The sequence below is a fragment of the Labrus mixtus genome, chromosome 15 (assembly GCF_963584025.1).
Source record: "Labrus mixtus chromosome 15, fLabMix1.1, whole genome shotgun sequence".
In the NCBI taxonomy this organism is placed as follows: Eukaryota; Metazoa; Chordata; class Actinopteri; order Labriformes; family Labridae; genus Labrus; species Labrus mixtus.
The window spans coordinates 26,436,608-26,458,689 of NC_083626.1; the positions used below are offsets into that span (position 1 = coordinate 26,436,608).

The 22,082-nt window shown below is 39.9% G+C and overlaps 1 protein-coding gene across 3 annotated transcripts; it reads right to left on the minus strand.

The window, feature by feature from the left end:
* Nucleotides 1–4,795: 4,795 nt before the first annotated feature.
* LOC132990099 (natural resistance-associated macrophage protein 2-like) lies at nt 4,796–21,280 on the minus strand. 3 transcript variants are annotated; one of them, XM_061058164.1, is made up of 16 exons: nt 20,922–21,276; nt 19,849–19,938; nt 18,629–18,780; nt 17,420–17,542; nt 16,427–16,546; nt 13,623–13,729; nt 13,078–13,148; nt 12,918–12,985; nt 11,349–11,504; nt 11,112–11,270; nt 10,013–10,099; nt 7,137–7,256; nt 6,843–6,992; nt 6,608–6,681; nt 6,358–6,511; nt 4,796–6,060 (listed from the first exon to the last, which is right to left on the minus strand). In XM_061058164.1, the coding sequence occupies exons 1-16, from the start codon at nt 20,941–20,943 to the stop codon at nt 5,953–5,955; spliced, it is 1,761 nt and encodes a 586-aa protein (XP_060914147.1). In that variant the 5' UTR covers nt 20,944–21,276; the 3' UTR covers nt 4,796–5,952. The 3 variants fall into 3 exon arrangements, with proteins under 3 accessions (XP_060914147.1, XP_060914148.1, XP_060914149.1); XM_061058165.1 differs by having other exon boundaries at nt 18,629–18,777; nt 20,922–21,275; XM_061058166.1 differs by lacking the exons at nt 4,796–6,060; nt 6,358–6,511 and having other exon boundaries at nt 6,604–6,681; nt 20,922–21,280.
* Between the last annotated feature and the right edge of the window lie 802 nt (nt 21,281–22,082).

Genomic DNA, 22,082 nt, shown 5'->3' on the forward strand with positions numbered 1-22,082 from the left:
TAACAATCCGCGACGAAGAGTGGGGTTTATCTTGTTCCTGGGTTTCTTTATTCCCCCCGCGTTTTCTTCTTATTCTTCTTCGCTCGGTCGGTCCTCTCGGGGAGGGGGCAAGGCACTTGTAAATGTTTTTCTAGAGGCTCTATCCGCTCCGTCGTTTCGGGTTTACCGTTGTCTATATCTGTTTTGTTTTTTTTAAATCGCCGAGCAGCCCCCCTCTCCCGTCGCTGCGAAGTCTTCACTCTTGCACCAACAACATGGAGAATCCAGGCGAGAGAAGGAAAACAACCGAGGAAATGGGGCAAGGGAGGGCGGTTTCAAGCCCCCCCCTTACTACAGATAAACAACATCGCCAGAAAGGCCCGAGAGAGCGACGAAAAAAGCCGAGAATCACTCGCTATGGTCGTTTTTGACCGAGTAAATCGGATTTCTGTGCGCGGTTAGATACAAAATACGAGTTTTGTTGTTATCCGGGGTATTGTTTTTCTACGGTTGGGACTCCGCGGGCGCCTTGAAACCGTGTCTGCTCCCGGATTGGACGCCCAGGAGGAGAGGGGCGTGGTTAAGGCATTCCTCCCCGCTCTGCGCGCTCCGCAGCGGACACATTCCAGCGCTGCTCGTACAAATGAGCTCACATTGTTTGTAAAATTATATTTAAATATGAACAAAAATATATTATTTGCGGCTTAATATCATACCAATAAAGAGAAACTAAGTCTTATATGTCATTGATAATTAATTGTACGGTAGAACGTAATTTTCTAGTTTATTTTTTAAATATATTATCGTCCACAAATGTAATTAATTATATCTTTTGTACAATGCTTTCATGTCTTTTGGGCTTTTTCACTTATAGAAATGTATCAAACCGAATGGAGATTATAGTCTAACACATTGCAGGTCAAAATACGGTAATTTTAGCTCACAAAATACTTTATCCTTGCTCATACTGTTTAGTATTTTATAAGCTTGTGCAAACATCTTAAGTTTCCAACCATTTTTACAAGACAAAAATAAGATTTTTTTCCCTGTAAAATTCTAATAACGTAACATGTGATTACTTTAATAAGCAGAAAGCACTGAATTGTAAATAAAATGCAAATTACAGGATAGTTAAAAGCACACAACATTTAATAAAGTGCATTTCTAATGAGGTATTGTTTATGATATAGATAGTATTATAGTATACCTTTAAAGTGTGTAGTAGTTCAGCAGATGTTTCCAGTTCCCCTAGATCTGAAGGACCCCTATGTCTCCATATCAGATGAATTGAGTTTCTCCATGCAGGGATAAATGCTAGCTGTCCCTCAGTACTTTATGAGGGTAACAGAGGGCAGAGTGAAACCAATGACCCAGGCTCCTTTCACTTTCTCCCTCCCTTTCCTTCTCTTTTCTCACAGTAAAGAGTAAAATGAAACTAACTTGTTTTGCCCGAAAGAACTGCAGGGGGATTTTACTATGTGCAAAAAAAAAAAGGAACATTTTTCTGCAACAACAGCTTGAAAGCAGTTTTTTTACCATGAGACGGCCGGTCATAAACATTGCATGATGATTGCATCATGCAGAAATATCTTTATATTGAATCAAAACTGAGCAGGCTTTATAGGTTGTTGTTGTTTAGTTCTGATTCTGGTGTTTAAACAGGACAAATAACACACAAACAGTTTCTGTTTATATTGTATTTAATTAAGATAAGTTGTTTTCAGCTGCAGAGAAGTTTGGAGTATTTTACTATAATTTTTTTTACCACACTGAGTATAGTAATTTTCTTTCAGCCAGAACTAAAACTCATTTGTTTCACCTTGTTTAAATAAATAGAAGTGGGTTTGACATCATGTTAGGCAGTGTGGTTTCACCAGTGGGTCTTCAGATATTTATATTTACAGCAATGGAGCCTCTGCAGCACCTCCTCGTCCGCTGAGAGTCCAGAAACCTCCCAGTAAATCACAATGATCGACTGTTATGTGGAATTCACCAACAGGGGATATTCAAGGACATATATGAATGACAAAGAAAACAAGAAAAAAGCAGACATCCATAAGCTAAAGAAAACAGAACAAAAACGATTAAATTAACTTGTTTGATTAGGGAAAAAAAGTTGAAATAACTCAAGTCGACCCATTGCAAACACATGTGGGACCATTACGCCACAAGCTCAGCCAGTGCCCGCAGTGGCCACAATGCAAGACATAAACAAGAACGGCCAGGCTGTTTGCATTCCTGGTGTCGGACATTTTCAGGCAGCACTGACAGATCCGTGTAAAAATATATACAGAATAAGAAGTATGGACCGCACAGCTGGAAAATGTCATGTGGTTTTCAGCTGATGCCTCTGTTTACCGGATCAAACTTGAAATTCATTATCTCTGCCCTCGTCCTTCATGCTGCACATTCATTCTAACAGTGAGAAGGGGCCAAACGGTGCTGAGGCCCTGCTGCTGAGCGTTCAGGGTCCTGTTGCAGTCTCATCCCCTGGGAGAGAAACTGCTCCAAAACATGTGACTTCAAAACATCAGCTACAAGTTAACGCTCCAACGTCCATCCTTCAGCGACCTACAGAACTAATGCACAGGCACGTTAAAGCAACACGAGGTAAGATTGGGAGGGGGGATAAATCACAAGCTGAGGACGTTTCAAATCTCAAGAGGTGAAGTTCAAGAGAAGAGGAAGAAAAGTTGAAATGTGACTGTTTTTAAATGATCCTGACAAACAATTCACTGTAGATCCATAACGTAGTTTATTGCTTGTTCAGTGGAACTGTTTGTTTACAACTCGATAGCACACTTAATGATTGATTTCTTTAATTACGGGTTCATTATATAAGCAGGTTCAGGGAACACCGCAGCAACAAAACAAACACGATTGCCTTCAGCTATAACAAATGTAGCGAGGATGTTTTGCAGAACAAACAATCAGCAGCTCAGTCTTGTGACACTGAGCTATAAGGTTGTTAAAATGTTCAATTCTTCAAAACATAACAATACTTTCTGATACCACATGCTTTTATGCAATACCTCAGTACCTCAGCTTTAAAAAAAAAAAGCGAATCTATTTCAGAAGACAGGTGCATTAGAGAGGAGGGGATCCATCAAAAATATCAAGTAAATACCTGCACACTGTCTTAATTGTGTCAGTGCAGATCTGTGCTAAAATATTTGTACAATATGACACAAAAACAAGGCCCATGAATATTTCAGTGTAGGTGTTTGCTTGCAATTCTTTGATAGTTAAAAACAAGAAATGACCCCATTATAGGATGCACAGGACTTCTATTGCAGTTGCCCTAGTATCAGAATCATTCGATTATTACTGGTATCGTATCGAAGTTTAAAATTCTGGTAGCATGACGACGATGGCACATATGGAAAAAACAAAATAATGTTCATCATGTTTAGAAACAAACATCAGAAATATAAGGTTGCGAAATATTCTCCACAAAACTGCTCAAGTTGTTCCAAGTTTCACCGCACATTTCATAAAGATGCGCTGATGTTGACATACACAGCACAAACACAGTCAAGTTAACTTCTCTCTCACACACACACACACACACACACACACACACACACAAACACAAACACAAACACACTGCGTCCATCAGATGTTGTGTTTCTATTTCTACATTTCACACCTGGGAATTCTCAGTGTCTACTTACAGCCTCATGCACTCTGCCATGCATTAGCCACATCCACTCATGTTGGTGACAAACTAGCTGTTGAAATGTTCTTGCAGCATCTGAGCCTCATGTAGGGCTGGGACTGTAGGGTCTACAGTCATGTGATTTGCTGGAAGGGGCCACCCCCCTCCTCCCCCTCCTCCTCCCCTACCCTCCCACCTCGCAGGCCTGCCCCTGAGTGGCCTCTGCTTAGGCTGTGTTTCCAGGAAAGGGGCCTACTGGACAGGCTGTGAGGCCTAGGCAGGGAGACATTGGCTCATTGAGAAAAACAAAAACAGAGAGGGGCGGTGGGAAGACTCTCCCCTCTTACATAACTCTCCCTCTATAGACAGGCAGGGAGAGAGAGAGAGAGAGAGAGAGAGAAAAAAAGTTCCCCGCCACAATGTAAAGAAAAACCTGTCCATCCGCCTCTCCTCGTCTTTCAGAGGCTGAAGCACTTCAGGTCTGGAATTTGAGCAACACTGAAACCAGCAGTGCTTTTTTCACTCGTAGTTACACAATAGTTGCAGCTCCTCAAGACATACCAGCACCACTGGCATGTCACACAGCGACAGCAGACACACTTAAATGTACGTGCTGCTAAGTCGTAAACTAGTGCTCATTTAATTTAGTTTTCTTTTTTACAGAATAAAAAATGTTGTTTCCACGCAGCAGTAGTAACAGACAAATGTGATGTAACACACCGTGTTATTTAATGTGTTATGTTCTGGTGTTGGAGAGGCATTTACTCTATCTGAGGAGAGTCATATGTGGCCTGCAATGCCCCCTTGTGGCCAAAAGAGAAACTGCAGGTGGATATTGCAGGGTTATGCAAAAATAAAAATGAATTCATGAACTGAAATAAAAAGGCCACAAGGGGCATTCAAAGACCTGAAATATGATTTATATAAGATCATATTTACACACTTAGGTAGTTTATTATGTGTACAACCGACACTGTTTCTACGGCAACTGCAGCTGCAAGAAGCCTCACTGACTCGTAATGGACGTGTGTTGATTTGAAACTAACCTGGTGATCCAGGATCAGTTTGCAGGGATTTAATTTATTAACTCTTATTACTGCTGTTACCATTTAACTCCTGCTAAATGAATAAATACTCCTGAGTTGCTGCCAATATTTCTCATTTATATAACATTGATGCCATGGTAGAAAAATGATCTCATGCATCTTAATGAAAACTGATTTTTTAATTTGGTGATTTATTTGATCTTTTTTTTATCTTTTCACATATACGTAGCTAATTTGTCTCAGTGATTATCACCTCTTTTTGTGATTTCATCTCCTAAATCTGTTTGTTATTTTGATCTAAAAGGTGCAATATGAGTAAACGTTATCATTATCGTCGGAGTATTAAAGCATCTTCAGGAAATCGTGTAGATAAGGAGTGGTTTGTTTTGCACGGTGAGACGACATTCATACTCATATTTAGGGAAGATAAAATTTTTGTATTAATATATTTTTTTCTCAAGTTAACTGGATGTTGTTTTGGGCCATTTTTTTTGCATTTATCAGATAAGACAATTGAAGAGAGACAGGACATGCCGGGAGTAGAGAGGGGGGGTGACATGCAGCAAAGGGCTGAGGTCGGATTCGAAACCCACAGCTGCTGCGACGAGGACTATAGCCTCTGCACATGGGACGCACGACATAACCACTGGGCTATCACTGGATGTTCATTCGTATGATGTATCTGCGGTTGTACGGTCCACTTTGTAATGCTCAGAAGGTAGAGCAGGTTATCCCCTCATGATAAGATCAGGGTTCAATCCCCTCCCCCCCTCCTCTGAAGACACTCTGGTGTGGTATCTTGCAGCCATTACTGTGAGTCACAGTGTCAGTAATAAACAGATGAACACAGTTCTGTAAATTAAAAAGTCCTGACTTATGTTTGAGTGAATAAAAAAACAGATTTAGGAACTTGTGTAAAAACTGAGGTATCTGTTAAATAACACCTTCACATATAGACATTGAACCTGCACACCATAGTGAACACTGGCTGTGTCATTTGTAAATGTTAGGATAGGTGGACTGATTTATGAAGTTTGTGGTCAGCGTTCTTTTGTCCTACTGTCCAGGTGGTCATTGAAGTAGCCGTCGTCTTTTCTTCTTCTTTGCTCACATCTCAAGTTTACATTGAACACCAGAAGCAGTCAGCGTTTTCAGGCTGCCATGTCACCTGAAAAAAGTCCTGACTCACACTCGAGGTGACAACAAGAAAAGAAAACAGTTCCATCCAGTTGTTCACAGCTTCACCTTTGAATCGAGGCGTCCTCTGATTCAGGAGTCAAACTCCGGCTCCTGCTGGATCAGGACGGACGTGTCGGTGCCTTTCCTCCGGCTCGGATCCAGCCAGGAAACTCCCTGAGCTATGAGGCACAACCACACCTGCAGCACGGACAGACAAAGACAGATTAATAAGGAATCAGTCGAAAACAGAATCAGGTGAAGGTTGCATATAAACCTCTTTGAACCAGCAGGAATGAAAGCAGGGTTTTTGTTTTTACACTTTGCTTATTGGTATTAAAGGCTAAACAAGCTAAATATGTAAAGTTTAGATTTTATATTTCTTGAGTATGACGCTGCTGGAATATGTTTTTTATTACTCAGTGGAACAAAGTTCATCCCACAGCAGACTGTGTGCAGAGAGAGAGAGCCGCTCCCACGCGACCTAATGTTACCTACCAAATATCCCACAAATGTCAGGTATGCTATGGAGAGGAACGCCGCCAGCACGTACAGCCACACACTGTTCAGAGCGGCCACATAGACCACCACGAAGTACATGTTGATGCAGCACACCATGAGCACCACGAGGCCTCCTCCGATCTTAAACACTCTGCAGGGACAACGAGAGAACAGACGTTTGTTAAAAAAGTTGGATTAAATTATGATTTGTTTTGTTGGGGGTGTGTTTAGACTTTGATGAACTCACAGTCCATTGGAAAACTCCTCCATGAGAGACGGTAAACTGGTGAAGGTGAGGATGGGAATGAGGGCGAACGGCAACTGTGAGACAAGAAAGAAAAAAAAAAAAAGAGAGAGAGAGAGAGAGCATGCATCATTGGGAAATGTGTTTCATGCTACTCACTGAGAAATCAGCAATGAAAAGGAATTTCAAGTTAATTCAAACTTAATTATGTGTGTTAGAAATGTCTGTCCCGTCTGACCTGCATACTCTGCAGCACGTTGAGGAAGTCGTTCATGCCGGTCAGGTGCTGCAGGTCCTGGAAGATGGCGACCAGCAGGGTGGGCGCGATGGCGAGGGAGCGGGTCAACAATACCCGAGCAAAGCGTGACCAGCGAAGGTTCAAGAAACCCTGAAGGAGGAAACAAAAGACTTCACCGAGGAACCACTTTAATTAAAACTATTCAGACCATGAAACCCCGTCAGCACAAGACAGCAAGTGAAATTTGTCCCATGATGTTTTTGTGTCGTGCAGGGTCTTCTCTCCTCCACTGACCTCCATGACGAACTGGCCCGAGTACGTTCCCGTCATCGTGGAGCTCTGACCAGCTGCAAGGATCCCCACGGCCCAGATGTAGAGCGCTGCTGGGCCGAAGAAGCAGCCCAGCACCACGCCCTGCAAACAGACGCACAAACACAACAAACACAACAATCACAACCTCAGCAGCTGCCTATCAGTCACCAGAAAACAGGAATGACCTCACAGGGCTTCAACAACAACACAATCAGGACTTAACTGAGCGAAGGGGAAGAGCATCCTGAGAGAAAAAATACTGCACAAACCATCATTTAATCTTAGCTAATGATGACATTTGACATTAATCTGCAGTTCACATCTATTACTCATCTTTACTCCATCTTCCAGGAGGTGGATATGACATATAGTCACATGAATAATCTGTGCTGTAACATTCACTCCATGAAAGATAAGCTCTTGATCAAGTTTGAAAACGCTCTGTCCAAGCCAAAACTAAGGACACACGTACAGATCAAAAATCATTTTATGCCCGAGTTATATGTAACGTGTCGTTTATCTAGAAGCCAAAGATCCTCGGTCGCACAGTTAAGATCTGGTATTCTCCCTCTGGCCGTTGAGGTCGCTCGATTCAAAAATATTCCAGTAGAAAACAGACTTTGCGAGATGTGCGAAATGGACGAAGTTGAGACAGAGTCTTATTTTCTTTTGCAGAAGAGAGAATTATTGTTTCATGAAGTAAAATCAGAAATATTGGGGCGGACAGATGTGCAGAAACTGGAATGGCTGTTTAAGTTTGATGTGTTTTTAAACTTCGCTAATTTAGTTTCAAAAGCTTTGAAAAGAAGACGGGATGTTCTGTTTATTTAGTTTGACTTCTTACTTTCTCTTTTTGTTTCTTGAGAATGAATATAGCTTACCTAGAGCACTCTGATCCGGGAACGTTTTTCATTTATGGTGTCATGTAACTAAACTAAACTCTATTAAGTGTTTTAGCCTCTTTCAGCTGGTTGTTTTGGTGGATATCAAACAGCTGACGGACAAAAATAGCAAGATGCCGGAAATCATAGAGGAGAATTTCACAACTCTTTATTTTGATAATGCTCTCCCATCCTCTCTCCTGCGTCCACACTTCCTCTGCTAGGATCTCTGCACTGGTCTTTATTAAAAAGCATCAGATAGCCCAGAGGATCATCTCGGCTTAGCAGGACCTTGTAAATATTTCTCAGTGTATGTTGATGGTAGGTGATGGTTCTGTTCTTGTAGCGCAGCATGTCAGTGAGAAATATGGCAAGCCAATAAGATCCTACAACAACAACATATTCAGTGTTAGTAGTTTATATTTAGGTTATTTATCAGTTAGTTAAAGGTCTCCTTTTGCAGCCAATTGCATCAGGATTTCACCATTTGAACACATTTATCCTATGCCGCCTTGTGGCCAGTAGAGGGCAGCGTAAGGCATTTGTTAAACGTCACACATACAAGAAACATTAAGGACAATCAACCGGTTCTACAGTTGGTTCAAGTTGAACTCTAACTTTGTTTTCATGGGTATGAGATATCAAATGAAATGTAATTCATTCAGCGTACCTGAAACTGCTTTTCCTCATTTCAAGAGAACAGATAGTGTTGTGGTCAAGACCACACTGACCGAGTCCAAGACAAGACCAAGCCCATAAATAACAATGAATTCATTGTTTGTTGTTTTTGTATTTTTCAGACAAAATCACACTCAGACAATATGTGAGTGTGAAGAAGATGCTTCTACACCCTGAAGCATCTTCCTCCAACACCTTCAATCTACTTTTAAAAAAGATTAAAAGAGACCAACTCTCCCAGACACAGATCCTCCTTCAGGAGCAGCGTACCTGAAAGTCCTTTTTCCTCATTTCAAGACGCACTTTGGGAACAGATAACTGGTGTTAACCGAGACCAAGACATACCCAAAACCAGAATGCTCAGAGATCGAGTCAACACCAGGACCAAGGCGGGGTGAGACAGAGAAAAGACCAAGTCCATAATTAACAATGAAAAATCCTCTTCTTGTGTGCAGCAGACGTGTCACTCACGGTAACACCGGGAAGAAAAAAAAAATCTAATCATGAATGAATTGAAGTTATTTGTGTTATTTTAAACTTTTTCTCTGCACTGTAATTATTATTATTTATTATTTATTTAAACTCTTTTAATTTATTTACTTTTCTTTTTTTATTTAAATCAATTTCAATTGAATTATTTTTATTTGAACATATTTTCAGATTTAATAATTTCAGTGATTTTTTAAATTTTCTATTGTAATGTTTATTTTCTTTCCTCTGTCATGATGCTTTTTGATGTCTTGTGTGAAGCACTTTGAATTGTCTTGTTGTTGAAATGTGCTGTATAAATAAACTTGCCTTGCCTTTTAGAAAGAGGATTTTAATTTCTCATCAAAGTGATGAGAAATTGATGAGACTCTCAGTGGTGGTCTTGATTTAAAATCTGGAGTCCGCCCGATCTGAGACCGAGACAAGACAGAGTAAAAATGCTTTCCATTGCAAGATCTTCAAAAAGTGGTTTTGAGACCAGGACCGATTTCAAGTACTACAACACTACAGAGTCCATTTACCATTTAAATAAGGACATGCCGATGATTTCCTCTACGCTTAGACAAAGCAGGCCAGTTGACTCCATCACACAGAGTACAAAGATGAGTCAGGGTCCTGAGATTTGTTATGAAAGGAGACCTGTGCACAAACCTCGGCGCTGCATGGGAAGTGTAGAATCTGCCGTTTTAAAAGCCTAACATGTTAAAAAGTAAACTTATCTCCGGCTCATTCATAAAATCTGTCCCTGACTTTCAGATCAGAACAGTGCTGTGGTAAAGTGTCAGACTCTGAGCTTTAATCCAAACTTACCCCTTTATAGATGTCCACAGTGAGAGTTTGATTGTCCTGAGGGAAGAGGTGGGAATGAGGACTTCCTGTTTCATTGCACACCGTGTACTGGGGGGAAAAGGAGACAAACACATCTGTAGCAGAGCAAGCCAAAGAAAAAAACACACACCTTCTTTAAATCAGGCATCAGTTTAATTTACTACCCTCTTAAGTCACTAAGGACAAAAATGTCCACTTCCAATAAACTGCTATAAAAAAGAACAAATTGATATTTTTTTCAACTTTTTTCTGCATACATCTCTTAAACAACTTCAGCCCTGCTCAAAACTATCAAACATTCAATCATTTTTAGGAATTTAACCCTTAAATGCCAGTTTGATTACTTGATGTCACTGTTGTTATTCATAAAAAATAAAAAAAATTAGTTATTTTCCATTTTACAAATATTTGGTGGCTGGGGGATTTTTTTTTTAATCAGTCTTGGATATGTCAAAGATTACCCAAAATATTGAATTTGATGCATTGTTAGTTTTTGTGGAGCATCAAATTTAAAATGTAGTTCCCTGTTTGGACATTGGAGGGCGAAAATGTCCAATTTACAAAAACTGCTATAAAAATAGAACAGATATTTTTTTCTACTTTTTTTTTTTGCATAAATCTCTTAAATAACTCCAGCCCTGCTCAAAACTATAAAATGTTGAATAATTATCAGGAATTTAACCCTTTAAATGGAAAATAACAAATTTTTGTGTTTTTTTTCATAAATAACAACAGTGACATCATGTAATCAAACTGGCATTTAAAGGGTTAAATTCCTAAAAATGATTGAATGTTTGGTAGTTTTGAGCAGGGCTGAAGTTGTTTAAGAGATTTATGCAGAAAAAAGTAGAAAAAAAATATCAATCTGTTCAATTTTTATATCAGTTTTTTGTAAGTGGACATTTTTGTCCTGAGTGATTTAAGAAATGACACAGAAGAAACGCAGACAAAATGATGACCAGATGAAGAGGTCAAATTTGACCAAATGGACAAAAATGTCCAGAGTGATGCATGAGGGTTAAATCAGGCTTGAAAATGTTTCTGATGTTAAGACGATTGGAGCTGCAGCCGAGACACTCACCACCTCTTGGTTTGTGCGTCCGTAGAAAGCTTCGGCGAAAACCGCGACGACAAACACGTTGATGAGGAAAGACAGGAAGAGCGCGACGGTGGACTCGATGAAGAAGTATTTGTTGGCTTCTCTGACTTCTTTCTTGTTTGTTCGATCCACTTCTCGAGACTGTTTGAGAGATTTTTCACACTTAGTGTTTTGATTATTTCGCAAAGCTGATTAAATTAAATTAAAGTTGTAACTCACCTTGACGAGAGCGGAGTGGAGGTAAATGTTGTGAGGCATGATGACGGCTCCCACGATGCCCACAGCCTGACCCATCTGAACGGGTCCGCAGCCCTCGCAGGACGGAATGAACATCCCCTTTAAGACCTCGCCTTGATCCGGGCTCACCGTCACATACTGAGAGGAGAGGAGGCAGAGCGTGTGTGAACATTTAGTCTTCCAGAATGAGACGGAGTCAGTCTCCGTTTGGATGCAAAAAGCTGGGTCAGAAAAGAGTTCCTTCTTTTCTTCTTCAAAGTTATTTTTATTGAATTTATGGATAATTACACACATTGACACAAACAGATCCCACCCCTTGCTGTCACTCACGTATAAAGACTCTTTCACTATCTTGCCATATCCTGTTGACGGCTAAGATGAAAGACGGTGAAAAATAAATATACAAAAATAAGTATTAATAATAATATTCTGATGTATAGATAAGGTGGAATAAAAAAATAAAATGAATAAAAGTTCCTTCTTTTAAGATTCTCTTTAAGATTTGTTTTTGGTCACACGCTCACACTGATGTGCAGTGACTGTTCTGCAGCGCCATACTATAAAACACACCCACATTGGGACGCCATGACGGTTCAGAATTAGACAAACATTCATGCCTTTAAGTTTTACTTTCAGATCCATGACAGCTCCTCGTCTCAAGAACTTAAGTGATCGAGTTGCAAGATCGAACACAAGTCAGGAACGCGTCATCAGATCACTCTGGCGAGCATTAACCCAAAAAAACGGATTACAAAAACAGCTGAGGTCAGAGGTCGTTCTTTCACACACACACCAAAACTCTGGGATGAGGTCGTACATTACATCAGGACAACAAGCTCAGAGATGCATTTTAAAGCAGGCAAACAGAGTCCCCATCTCTGATTGTCTGTGTTGTTGTTAAGTCTGATGTTGATCTTTGTTTTTTTTTGTTTTTTGAGCTGCAGAACAGGAACCTTCTGTAAACCAGTTTGAACTGAGTCAGGCCCGTTTAACTGTAACGCTTGTGATGCTGCTTTTTCATCCTTAACTGGATAATAAATGAAGAGAAATGTGTCAGAGTGTGTTTGTATGTTGATGCACTGCATGTCTTAAAGCTCCTGTTTAGGGATTAATAGATAAATAAATAAACTGGTTCATTATTAAAGTTGAGCTGGCCTCACTTTTCTTTTTAAAGATTTTATTTTTGGGCTTTGTGGGCTCTTATTTGAGAGATAGGACAGCGGAAAGAGTCAGAATTGAGAGAGAGAGAGAGAGTGGGGAAGACATTCAGGAAGGGGGCCACAGGTCGGACTTGAACCCGGGGTCGCCCGCTTGGAAGACCACAGCCTCCGTACATGGGCCGTGCGCACCAACCACTGCGCCACCAGCGGCCCCGCCTCACTTTTAATCTCTTCTTAAACAAACTGCTGTGATTCCCACCTGAGCCTGTGTGTCTTTGACTTTATCCAACATTACTCCTCAGTCAGATTTAATTAGACGCTGACTGAAGCAGGTCACAGAAACACGAAGTCAAACCTGTTTAACATGCATGTGGATTTTTAAAGTTCGTACCTCATATCCAAAGGTGACGGCCATGACGGTGATGAGGACGCCGAAGAAAGCTTCCAGCTTCCTCAAACCTGCGCGGGGATTAACGAGGAGGCGTTTGATTTGTTGCTGTTGTTATGAAGACAAATTAAATTGTAAAATGAGTACGAGACTAAAAACCTACCGTATTTATCCAAGAAGAGGAAGACAAATGTGTCGATGATGGTGATGAGGACCCCACCCCACAAGGGAATCCTACACACACACACACACACACACACACACACACACACACACACACACACAAAAAGCACATTTAAACACTCATGTAGAGGGCGACTGTACAAATCTGAGGTAACTGATTCTTTCTTTCAACTCAAATTTCTACCTCCACTCCACATTTTCTGAGACAGACTTTGAACAATTCAGGATTTTTGGATGCAAAACAGACAAATAGTTTGTAAAATATGATGTTTTATCTCCCCTACAGTTTGTCAGAACTGATTTAAGAGGATTAATCTGGACGTGTTTTCCTTTGTTTGATAGTGAAAGAGAAGGGGAGGAGGGGGGGGAAAGGCAGAAGAACGAGGGGATGTCTTGCAGCCGTTGATGAGAATGAGCCCGGGGCTGCTGTGACAAAGATCACGGGTCGCCCTCCGCATGAATTATCAAACACTTCCATAAACCCGGCATTCGCTGCATAAACGTTGTGTGTGTGCTCTCCATCACCTGCCGGCAGAGAGGAGGCTGAAAGCGATGGCGCAGCCGATGACTTCCTGCATGTCTGAGCCGATGATGGCGAGCTCCACCATCAACCACAGGATGATCCGAGGCACCTGGGAAGACAAACAGGTGAGCGTCATGTGATACTACGTATGTGCAGCATTTAAGTAAAAATAAATCAACCTCAACTATGAAGCGGTCAGACACAGTTACAAAGAAATAAATATCTGTGAGGAGGAGGGTCTGTTTACAAATCAAAAAACACATTTTCATGAAATTAGAAGAGTTTAGAAAAACAGCCCCATAGTCACCTTTGTGAAGAAGCTTTAATAAAGGTTATATAACTTATATAGGTGAGGTTTGAGTAGCTACTTTAGCTTAAAGAGTAACTTTCCAAACCCTTAAAAAACAAACACACAATCCTTTAAAATCACAACATTTAGAGAAAGACAGAAGAAGAAGAAGAAGAAGAAGAAGAAGAAGACATATTTAGAGTAAAACGAACGATATTTGATCCTGAACTGTGACGGGGTTAGAAGTGAAAGTGACATAAAACAGACTTCTTTAAGTGAAGTGTCCAGAATAAGTGATGAATTAATGAAAAGAAAATGCTGATTTGCATTTCATGGAGTGGACTTTTGGCCTCGGTGGAGGCGTGCAGCGAGTGTCCGTTGTAGTTTAACACAAACAGAGTTTTCCATAAGAATGTATTCTTGACCTTTGGGACATTTTTACAGCCGACGTACGACTTTGATTTTACTGGATTTTAACGTGTACATTTAGTGCAACAAAATAAAATGAAAAAGACGACGAAGGAACAAACTAACAATAAAGAAACGGAGATTTTTGATTCAGCTGTTTAGAGGTGAAACAGATGAAATAACTCAATCCTTTGCATCTTAAATGCCGACACATGCACAGCCTTTTTCACCAAGTGGGGGTGAAATGTTCTACTTTTGTTGGAGGATCTGGTCAGTTCTGAGTCTGAACAATCTGTTGTTACATCAAATAATACTCAGAGAAGTTTGATGGGTATTGCATTAATCCTTTAAATCAGTTTCTGGTCTGATTTGTGTAAAATCCTCCCAGCTTTGTCTTCATAACCAATTTTAAACCTTTATATATATAGAGATAAATATTTATTTTATTGCCTTTTTAATAAAATTTTAGGTCGCAGGGCTTGGAGCTGATCCTGTCATTTGGTGAGAGGCGGGGTTTACAACCTGGACTATTCACCAGCCAATCACAAGGCTGACATATAGAGACAGACAACCAGCCACACTCACATTCACACCTACGGGAAGTTAGAGTCACCAGTTAACCTAACGAGCATGACTTTGGACTGTGGGAAGAAGCCGGAGAGAACCCACACATGTACGGGGAGAACATGCAAACTCCACACAGAGAGGCTCCTGTCAGACGGGGATTTGCATCTCCTCACTGTGAGGCAACAACCACTGCACCACTATACAATCAATCAATCATTATTTTGTAAAGCGCCAATTCATAACAAGTGTTATCTGGAGACGCTTTACAAACAGAGCATATGGGACAAAATGCAGGAAGGATTTCTACTTTGTATTCCTCTCGTTCCTGTTGTCCACACGTCATTTCTGCTGAGGTGGAGGTCAGAGCAGGCCGTGCATGATGAGATAAGGTAAGATAAGGGGTAACTGAAAAGCATCTCCTGAAGTTGTATGTCATCTGTGTACTCAATAAAAAAAAAAGATAAGATAACACTTTATTGTCTGTTTGCACAGAAATTTGTTTTGCATTACAAGCTCAGAGATCCATGAATGATCCATGCATGAAGGAGGACGGCGGTGGTTGAGGGACGACGGTGGCGATGGTGGAGGCTGGGCGTCAGGTGGTGTTTGAGGGGACGACACGGTCCGATGCAGATCTTGGTTCTCAAGATGTTAATTTTGTGTTCTTCTGGTTATTTTGATGTTTAGGTTCTCATGCTTTTATCCTCATGTTTGCGTCTGCTTGTATGTGAAAGTACTTTATAAACCCCTGTTTTAAAAAGGTGTTTTATGAATTAAGTTATTATGACAGGTAAATCAACACCGACTGGGTCAGACTGGCAGCCCAAATGAAAACATTTCATTTCTCAGCTCTGCCCTCCGACTCCTTTAACAGTTAAACTCTGTGCAGCAGAAACACAGCGGGCCGGCTGAATTAAAGAACAAAAGGACGCTCCACATGTTCAGCAGCCGTGTGGTTAACGCTCGATGTTCCCTCTCCGGTATCACAGAGGACGACGAGACGTGTTTACACAAGATAGATGAAGAAATATTCACATGAGGAACTCATGATGTCACGCTTACTTTTTAACCGTAAATTTTAACGTTTTTTTCCTCACAGTTTTTGAGAACGGCTCACAGTCTTCATCAAATAATCTTCAGATTATTTTGTTGAACAAAGCGGGTTATGCAACGAGGCCGTTACAGTAAACCAGAATTACTTCAGCTTACTGCCTCTAAAAGTTTTTGTCTAAGTCAAGCTCCACTCCACTGTTTGCAAACCTTTACAGTCTCATCTGTCTCGTCTTGTTCCATGTTTATGTCTACTTTAACATCCTGTATCCTAAAGATATTGCACAGATAATATTGTTGTTATCATAGTTATTGAAGATGAAAAAGGTTCTGCTGTTCTGTTATTTATTTTCCTCTGCTTTATGTTTCCGTCTTTGTGTCTTGGTTTGCTTATTTAAAGTGTGTTTATTGTTCCCGTGCAACACTAAGAGGCGCCACGCTGTTTCTGGGAAGGAAAGAAGAAGAAAGAAAAGAAGAAGATGGTTTTCTCACAGTGTGGTACTGGCGGTTGCAGACTTCAGCGAGGTGCATCCCGGTGACGACGCCCAGCCGAGCCGCCAGCCGCTGCAGCAGCAGGCCGATGATGGTGGCTCCCAGCAGCACCCACAGGAGCTGACGGGGAGCAGAAACAGAGGCATCGTCTGTTAATCAACCAGATTATTCAAATCATGAAGAGGTCTACAAAGTGGGTAAAAAGTTGGTGACAAATAATCCTGAAGTAAGGATAAACGGTATTGAAATAAGATAAAGTTGCAGCATCTTTTCTTTGTGCGAGATTTAATAAGATATATAATTTGTTCTTACATTTCTCAATATTTCAATAACTAAATGAAGTGCAGTAAATAGACAAAAATAAAGTATACATATCATTTATAACTCACAGTTTCTGTGGCTTACTGCTGCAATATTTTACACAAAATAATCAGACCTATTGTGTTTTTTGTACCAGGCTGTAAACATGTTTATTTATGCTGTAAAAAACGACTTTTTGCCTGTTGTGCGTATGCGACTTCCAATGTTCCTGCACTCAGCCTCAAGCGGACACTCGATGAACTGCAGGATTTTGCACGTCCACATTCATTTTTAAAGGCTGGATTTGCAGCTTGGTTTACATGAACTATGTGAGGAGATTAATCCTGGAAGATATTTTCACTGTAAATAAAACTCATACCTGCACAGCTCCTCTACTGCACCTTTTGTACATTTGGTGTATGATTCTGACCTCAAAACTTGAAAACTCCTAAACTTTTTCAGGAAAATAATGACACATTTGTAAGTCCTTCATAAAGGGTTTCTAACGTTTCTTTCTCTAAAGCCTTTATAAACTAAATTTCTCAGCCATTAGTGAAACATAAGAGAGAATATGAAGATGTCACCTGCGGTTTCAGGAAACATTAATGTGCATTCATTTCTCTTTTTTTCTTCTACTTTGTAGACCAACGAGGAGACAAAGTACTTAAAGATTCAGTATAGTGACAGTCTTACCTTGAAGCCAGCTTTAGCTCCAGACTGCAGGTCGGATTCGATGTTACCCGGGTCCAGGTAGGCTATGCTCATCAGAAACCCCGGCCCGGTGAAGGCCCACAGCTTCCGGAGGCTGATCCCCCTCTGCAGGAGAAGGAAACACAAACAGTCACACTGGTGGAGTCAAACTTTTCCAAAGATTTCTGCCTCTTAAAAGGACGTTTTTTTCCACTGTAACTTTGTTAAATGTTGCTTAGTGCTCATGTTGGATTGATGTTGGGTCTTTGTGGTATAGCAGTGAGTGAGGTGTTTTACCTGCTCTTTAGTAAAGTGTCTTGACATAACATTTGTCATGAATTGGCGCTACACAAATAAAGATTGATTGAAACTTTACGCAGTGTGCTTTTGCAATAACAGCCACCTCGTGTGGGGAAAAGGGAAGCAACACAAAACCATTTGTTTTGTTTTTAATAAAGTTATTTATTAACAAAGAAGTAAAATAGGGAAAATATATCAAAGTGAGGCAACTAAAAAAGGTCAGACGAGTGATGTTCAAATCCATAAATAAGGAAAACAGAAAGAGGACTCTAACTTAGAGTTCAGGTTTTATTATCTTAGCTCATGATACAATTCTTAATCGACTGAGGAACAGTTTCTGGATTAAATATTAACTGGGAGTTGTAAATAGAATGAGGCGGCACTGGGTCACACAATTAACTCATTTGTTGCCAAGAGCTGGACGAGCAAAGAGAAACAACTTTCAGATTATTAAGGCAAATTCAGAGCGATGTTAGTTTAGCATAAATACTGGAAACGATAGGAGGCGGGGCCTATCTTCTGAGTCAGCCGATATTTTAATCCAGATGTTAGAAAACAAAACTGAACAGGTCAATAAATTACCCCATATAAATTTAAAATGTGTATTTTGTCATCTCCATATTTTATTTTTTAACGAGCTTGGTGAGCAGATTTTTTATCTTTTATAGAGCGAGGTAAACTGTCCCCCCTGATTCCAGTCTTTATGCTAAGCTAGGCTAACCATCTTCAAACTGCACCTTTTATTTTTTTTATTGCAAACTCTCATTAAACCTTCAGGACAAATTAAATACTTCCTCCCAAGAAATTGAATTATTCCTCGTCATCATATTAACAACAGCATGAAAAACCCTCCACAGTCCTGCAGATATAAATCACCACATGTCAGATCTTGATTATGGACTCGTGGATTACCTCCCCGTGGTCGTCAGGAACAGGGACCCTCTGGTCAAAGTAAGTGCTGGAAACAGGTTCATTATTCTGTTTCTGGAGGAAGACGGACGGGGGTGTGACTCTGTGTGTGTGTGTGGTCTGGATCACCGCTTTCTCCTCCACAACATCGCCTGCTCAAACATGAGAGGGGGAAAAAAAACACAAAAACTAAAGCACACAGAAATCATCTTATTGTGAAGGTCACACAAACAGCCCAACGACAGGATACGCCGAGGAGCATGGACAGGTAGACGTTTGATGAAAACACCTGCGCTAAAGAGGAAGTGAGTGTTCAAAAGCAGAACAGTAAACGGACGTTATTTTATGATGTGATCTGACAAACATGAAAGTCTAAGAGAGGTGAAAGCAGATCTCCTGTTTTATATGACAGATCGTTACTGTTCTATCAGAAAGTTAAAAGTGTGTTTTTGTTAAAGGAGACAATTTATGAAAAAATCCACTAATACATATATCTGTGTAACCTGAGAGTCTACTGACCCACAACATGTGAAATAAACCCATCCAGTCCTTTGTTTGTGGTCTGCATAAGTCTTACAACACAGAGAAAAATGCTCCATTTCAAATGTGCTCTCCTTGTGATGTCACAGTGGGATTCTGGTAAAAAAAAAAAAAAAATCCCCTCCCCTCCCCTGGTATCTCCACCCCCAGCCTAGAACAAAACTTGTAGCAGATCTGTCATTTTTATTCTCTCTACAGAGGAGTGATGTCTACCAGGAAAACTCAGGGGGCGGGGCTCTTTGCATTTAAAGAGACACACACACCAAAACGGAGCGTTCTGAGAGAGCTGGTTTATACAGGGTCACAAACCTCCTCTGGTGCTTGATTCATGTTATATTTTGACCAAAGCACAGCACAGATAGATGTTTGAAAAGGTACTTTCTGCACACACCTTAGCTCAAAATGTCTGCACCCTGTCGCAGGGGATAACTTTGGCCTCACTGCTGTACAACAGGAGGAGCAGGAGACACATTGTCCTTCTTTATATACAGTCAATGAGAAAGATTAGTGAGCTTTTAAACATCAAACATTTGTTTATGTTAAGGGGAAAAGAAGAGAGTCAGTCCCTAAGTTTTTGGGGCAGGGAAAGTTTCGCAGAGTGTCAGAGCAAGCATTTCAGAACGTTGCCATGACAACCCCTTTAAAGAAAGCAATAGTGTCTACAAAACAAACACCGGCGTTACCTATTCCTCCAGTTTGTTCCGGCTCCTGGTCTGTGGGAATACTGGGTGGCAAACAGGAGATGTGGATGTTCTCAGGAGGGGGGTCTCTGACTGGAAGCAAACGGGTGTAATTATAACAGGATTTACAGTCGCCGGCGTAATCCCAGAGCACACAAAACTAACTCTGTCACACACAGGAAAACCATGAGAGACAACGCACAGGTAATCATCGGGTTAAAGACGGTCCAGCTGCTTTATTTCCCCAGAAACATACAGGAATATTGATCCACGCCGCGGCGGGGTGGTCCGATACCGATACATCGGCCGATATCTTTCTTAGATCTATGTTCGATCTGAAGGGATAGATTTATATTTACACATTGATTGCTTATCAAACACTTTTGGAAAAGATATTTAATTAAGACAAGCTGGTCACTAAACTGGAAAGTAACTGAGCATGATTTGGTGTGATGATTTTTGTTGTAGTCTCTATAGCGCCCTCTGCTGGTGAAAGAGAACTGCAAGTGTTATCAAATAAAATCAAATTAAATGCTATTTTCACTTTTTAAAATATCTAGTAATATATGTGCATATCTGTGATAAAATTAGCCGATACTGCTCGACACTTGAGGTGATATTATCGGCTTGGCTGATTAATCGGTCGGGTTCTATAAAAATACTTTGTAAAGTCCTTAATTTAAAAGTTTTCTACAGGAATGTTAAAGTTAAAATATTCATTATGGATAAAGTCCTCTTTCAGAAACACACACAGGAGCCTGAAATATTCTATAATCAAAGGATTAATAAAGTTTTTAATAACTTTGTAATAATACGATACAAATCCATAAGATGTGTTGAATTATTTACACGAATCTTTTGATTGAAAACTATGTTTGTGTCTAAATTGTACTCACGTAGAATTTAAAGTAACATAAAAAGTGACGTAGCCTACGTAATAAAAACGTATTTATAAAAGGTCAACTTTTGCAAATGTGAATTAAATCGTACAGTATAAAACGAATCTCACAGTAAGCAGGATGTCACATTACAAATGTAAAGAACAGCACAAAAACTTCACCTGTCGCAAAACTCACCTTTCCGCAGGAAGGAAAACATCTTCTTCTTCTCTTGATTTAAAAATGTTCAAACTTAAGATTTAAAAAAAAAAGTTATAAAACTTCAAACGAAACTGTAACCTGCCAACTTCATCCCAGCAGTCAGGTTAGTTTCTCTTCTTCCTCGCTTCTTCTCAGCAGGAAAATCCGGCCGGCGGCAGGTTGGACATCCAGCGCGAAGGTGTTAACCTGCCGGACAGGTAAGGAGGGAGGAGGAGGGGGAGGACAAAAGTCAGACACACCGGCAATGTTTAACAAATGTTCCCATTGTTAGCAGCCCCTCTTTCAGTCTCGTGACCTGATTTATTCTGTGAAAAAGTCTCGAGTTGATTCTGAGCCGGAGAGCTCGAGACTCACTTACCTCTACCAAAATACACGAACTACCAAAATAAAACAAAGTAGACCCGCTTAATTGTTTTTATTAAACTTTTTACGCTTTTTTTTTTACATGGCACATGGAGTGAAAAAAAGTTTAGATAATAGTTTATAGTTGTATTTTCGATATCCACATTTTTTTTAACTTTCAAAATTAAAATATCTGAATATCAAAAAGTCTGTTTCCGGCTATAAATGTCAAAATAAAACACAAAACATAGAGTAAAAAAAATAGAATAGATTAGATAATAGTTCATAGTTGTATTTTCGAGGTCTAACATTTTCTTTATGCAGTTTCTTTTCAAAATTAAAATATCTGAATATCAAATGTATGTTTCCGGCTAAAAAATTCAAAATAAAACGCAACACATAGAGTTAAAAAAAAAGAGAATAGATTAGATAATAGTTCATAGTTGTATTTTCGAGGTCTAACATTTTCTTTATGCAGTTTCCTTTCGAAATTAAAATATCTAAATATAAAAAAAAGTGTGTTTCCGGCTACACATTTCAAAATAAAACATTTGATTGAGAATGAAACTGATCCGAATAGGCGTAATATTTAAAATTGATAACACTACTACTAGTACTGCAACTTCTAATAACAACAACAATAATAATAATAATAATAAGCCAACTATTATTTTAATGTATTTTATATCTAATGTATCAGATTAATCATCTAGCCTATATCAGAGTAATAAAGGGTGAAATTATTTTAAAATTATAATAATTGAATGCCTTCTGTACCGTAACTATGACTTCCAA

Bases quoted from the DNA above. Each gene is read 5' to 3' on its own strand.
- LOC132990099 (XM_061058164.1), bottom strand. From the start codon at position 20,943: ATGTTTTCCTTCCTGCGGAAAG. The intron at 16,547-17,419 runs GTAAGACTGTCA...GCTCCCCGTCAG, and splicing joins GAGCTAAAGCTGGCTTCAAG to CTCCTGTGGGTGCTGCTGGG. The intron at 6,512-6,607 runs GTGAGTTCATCA...TTGTCCCTGCAG, and splicing joins GAGGAGTTTTCCAATGGACT to AGTGTTTAAGATCGGAGGAG.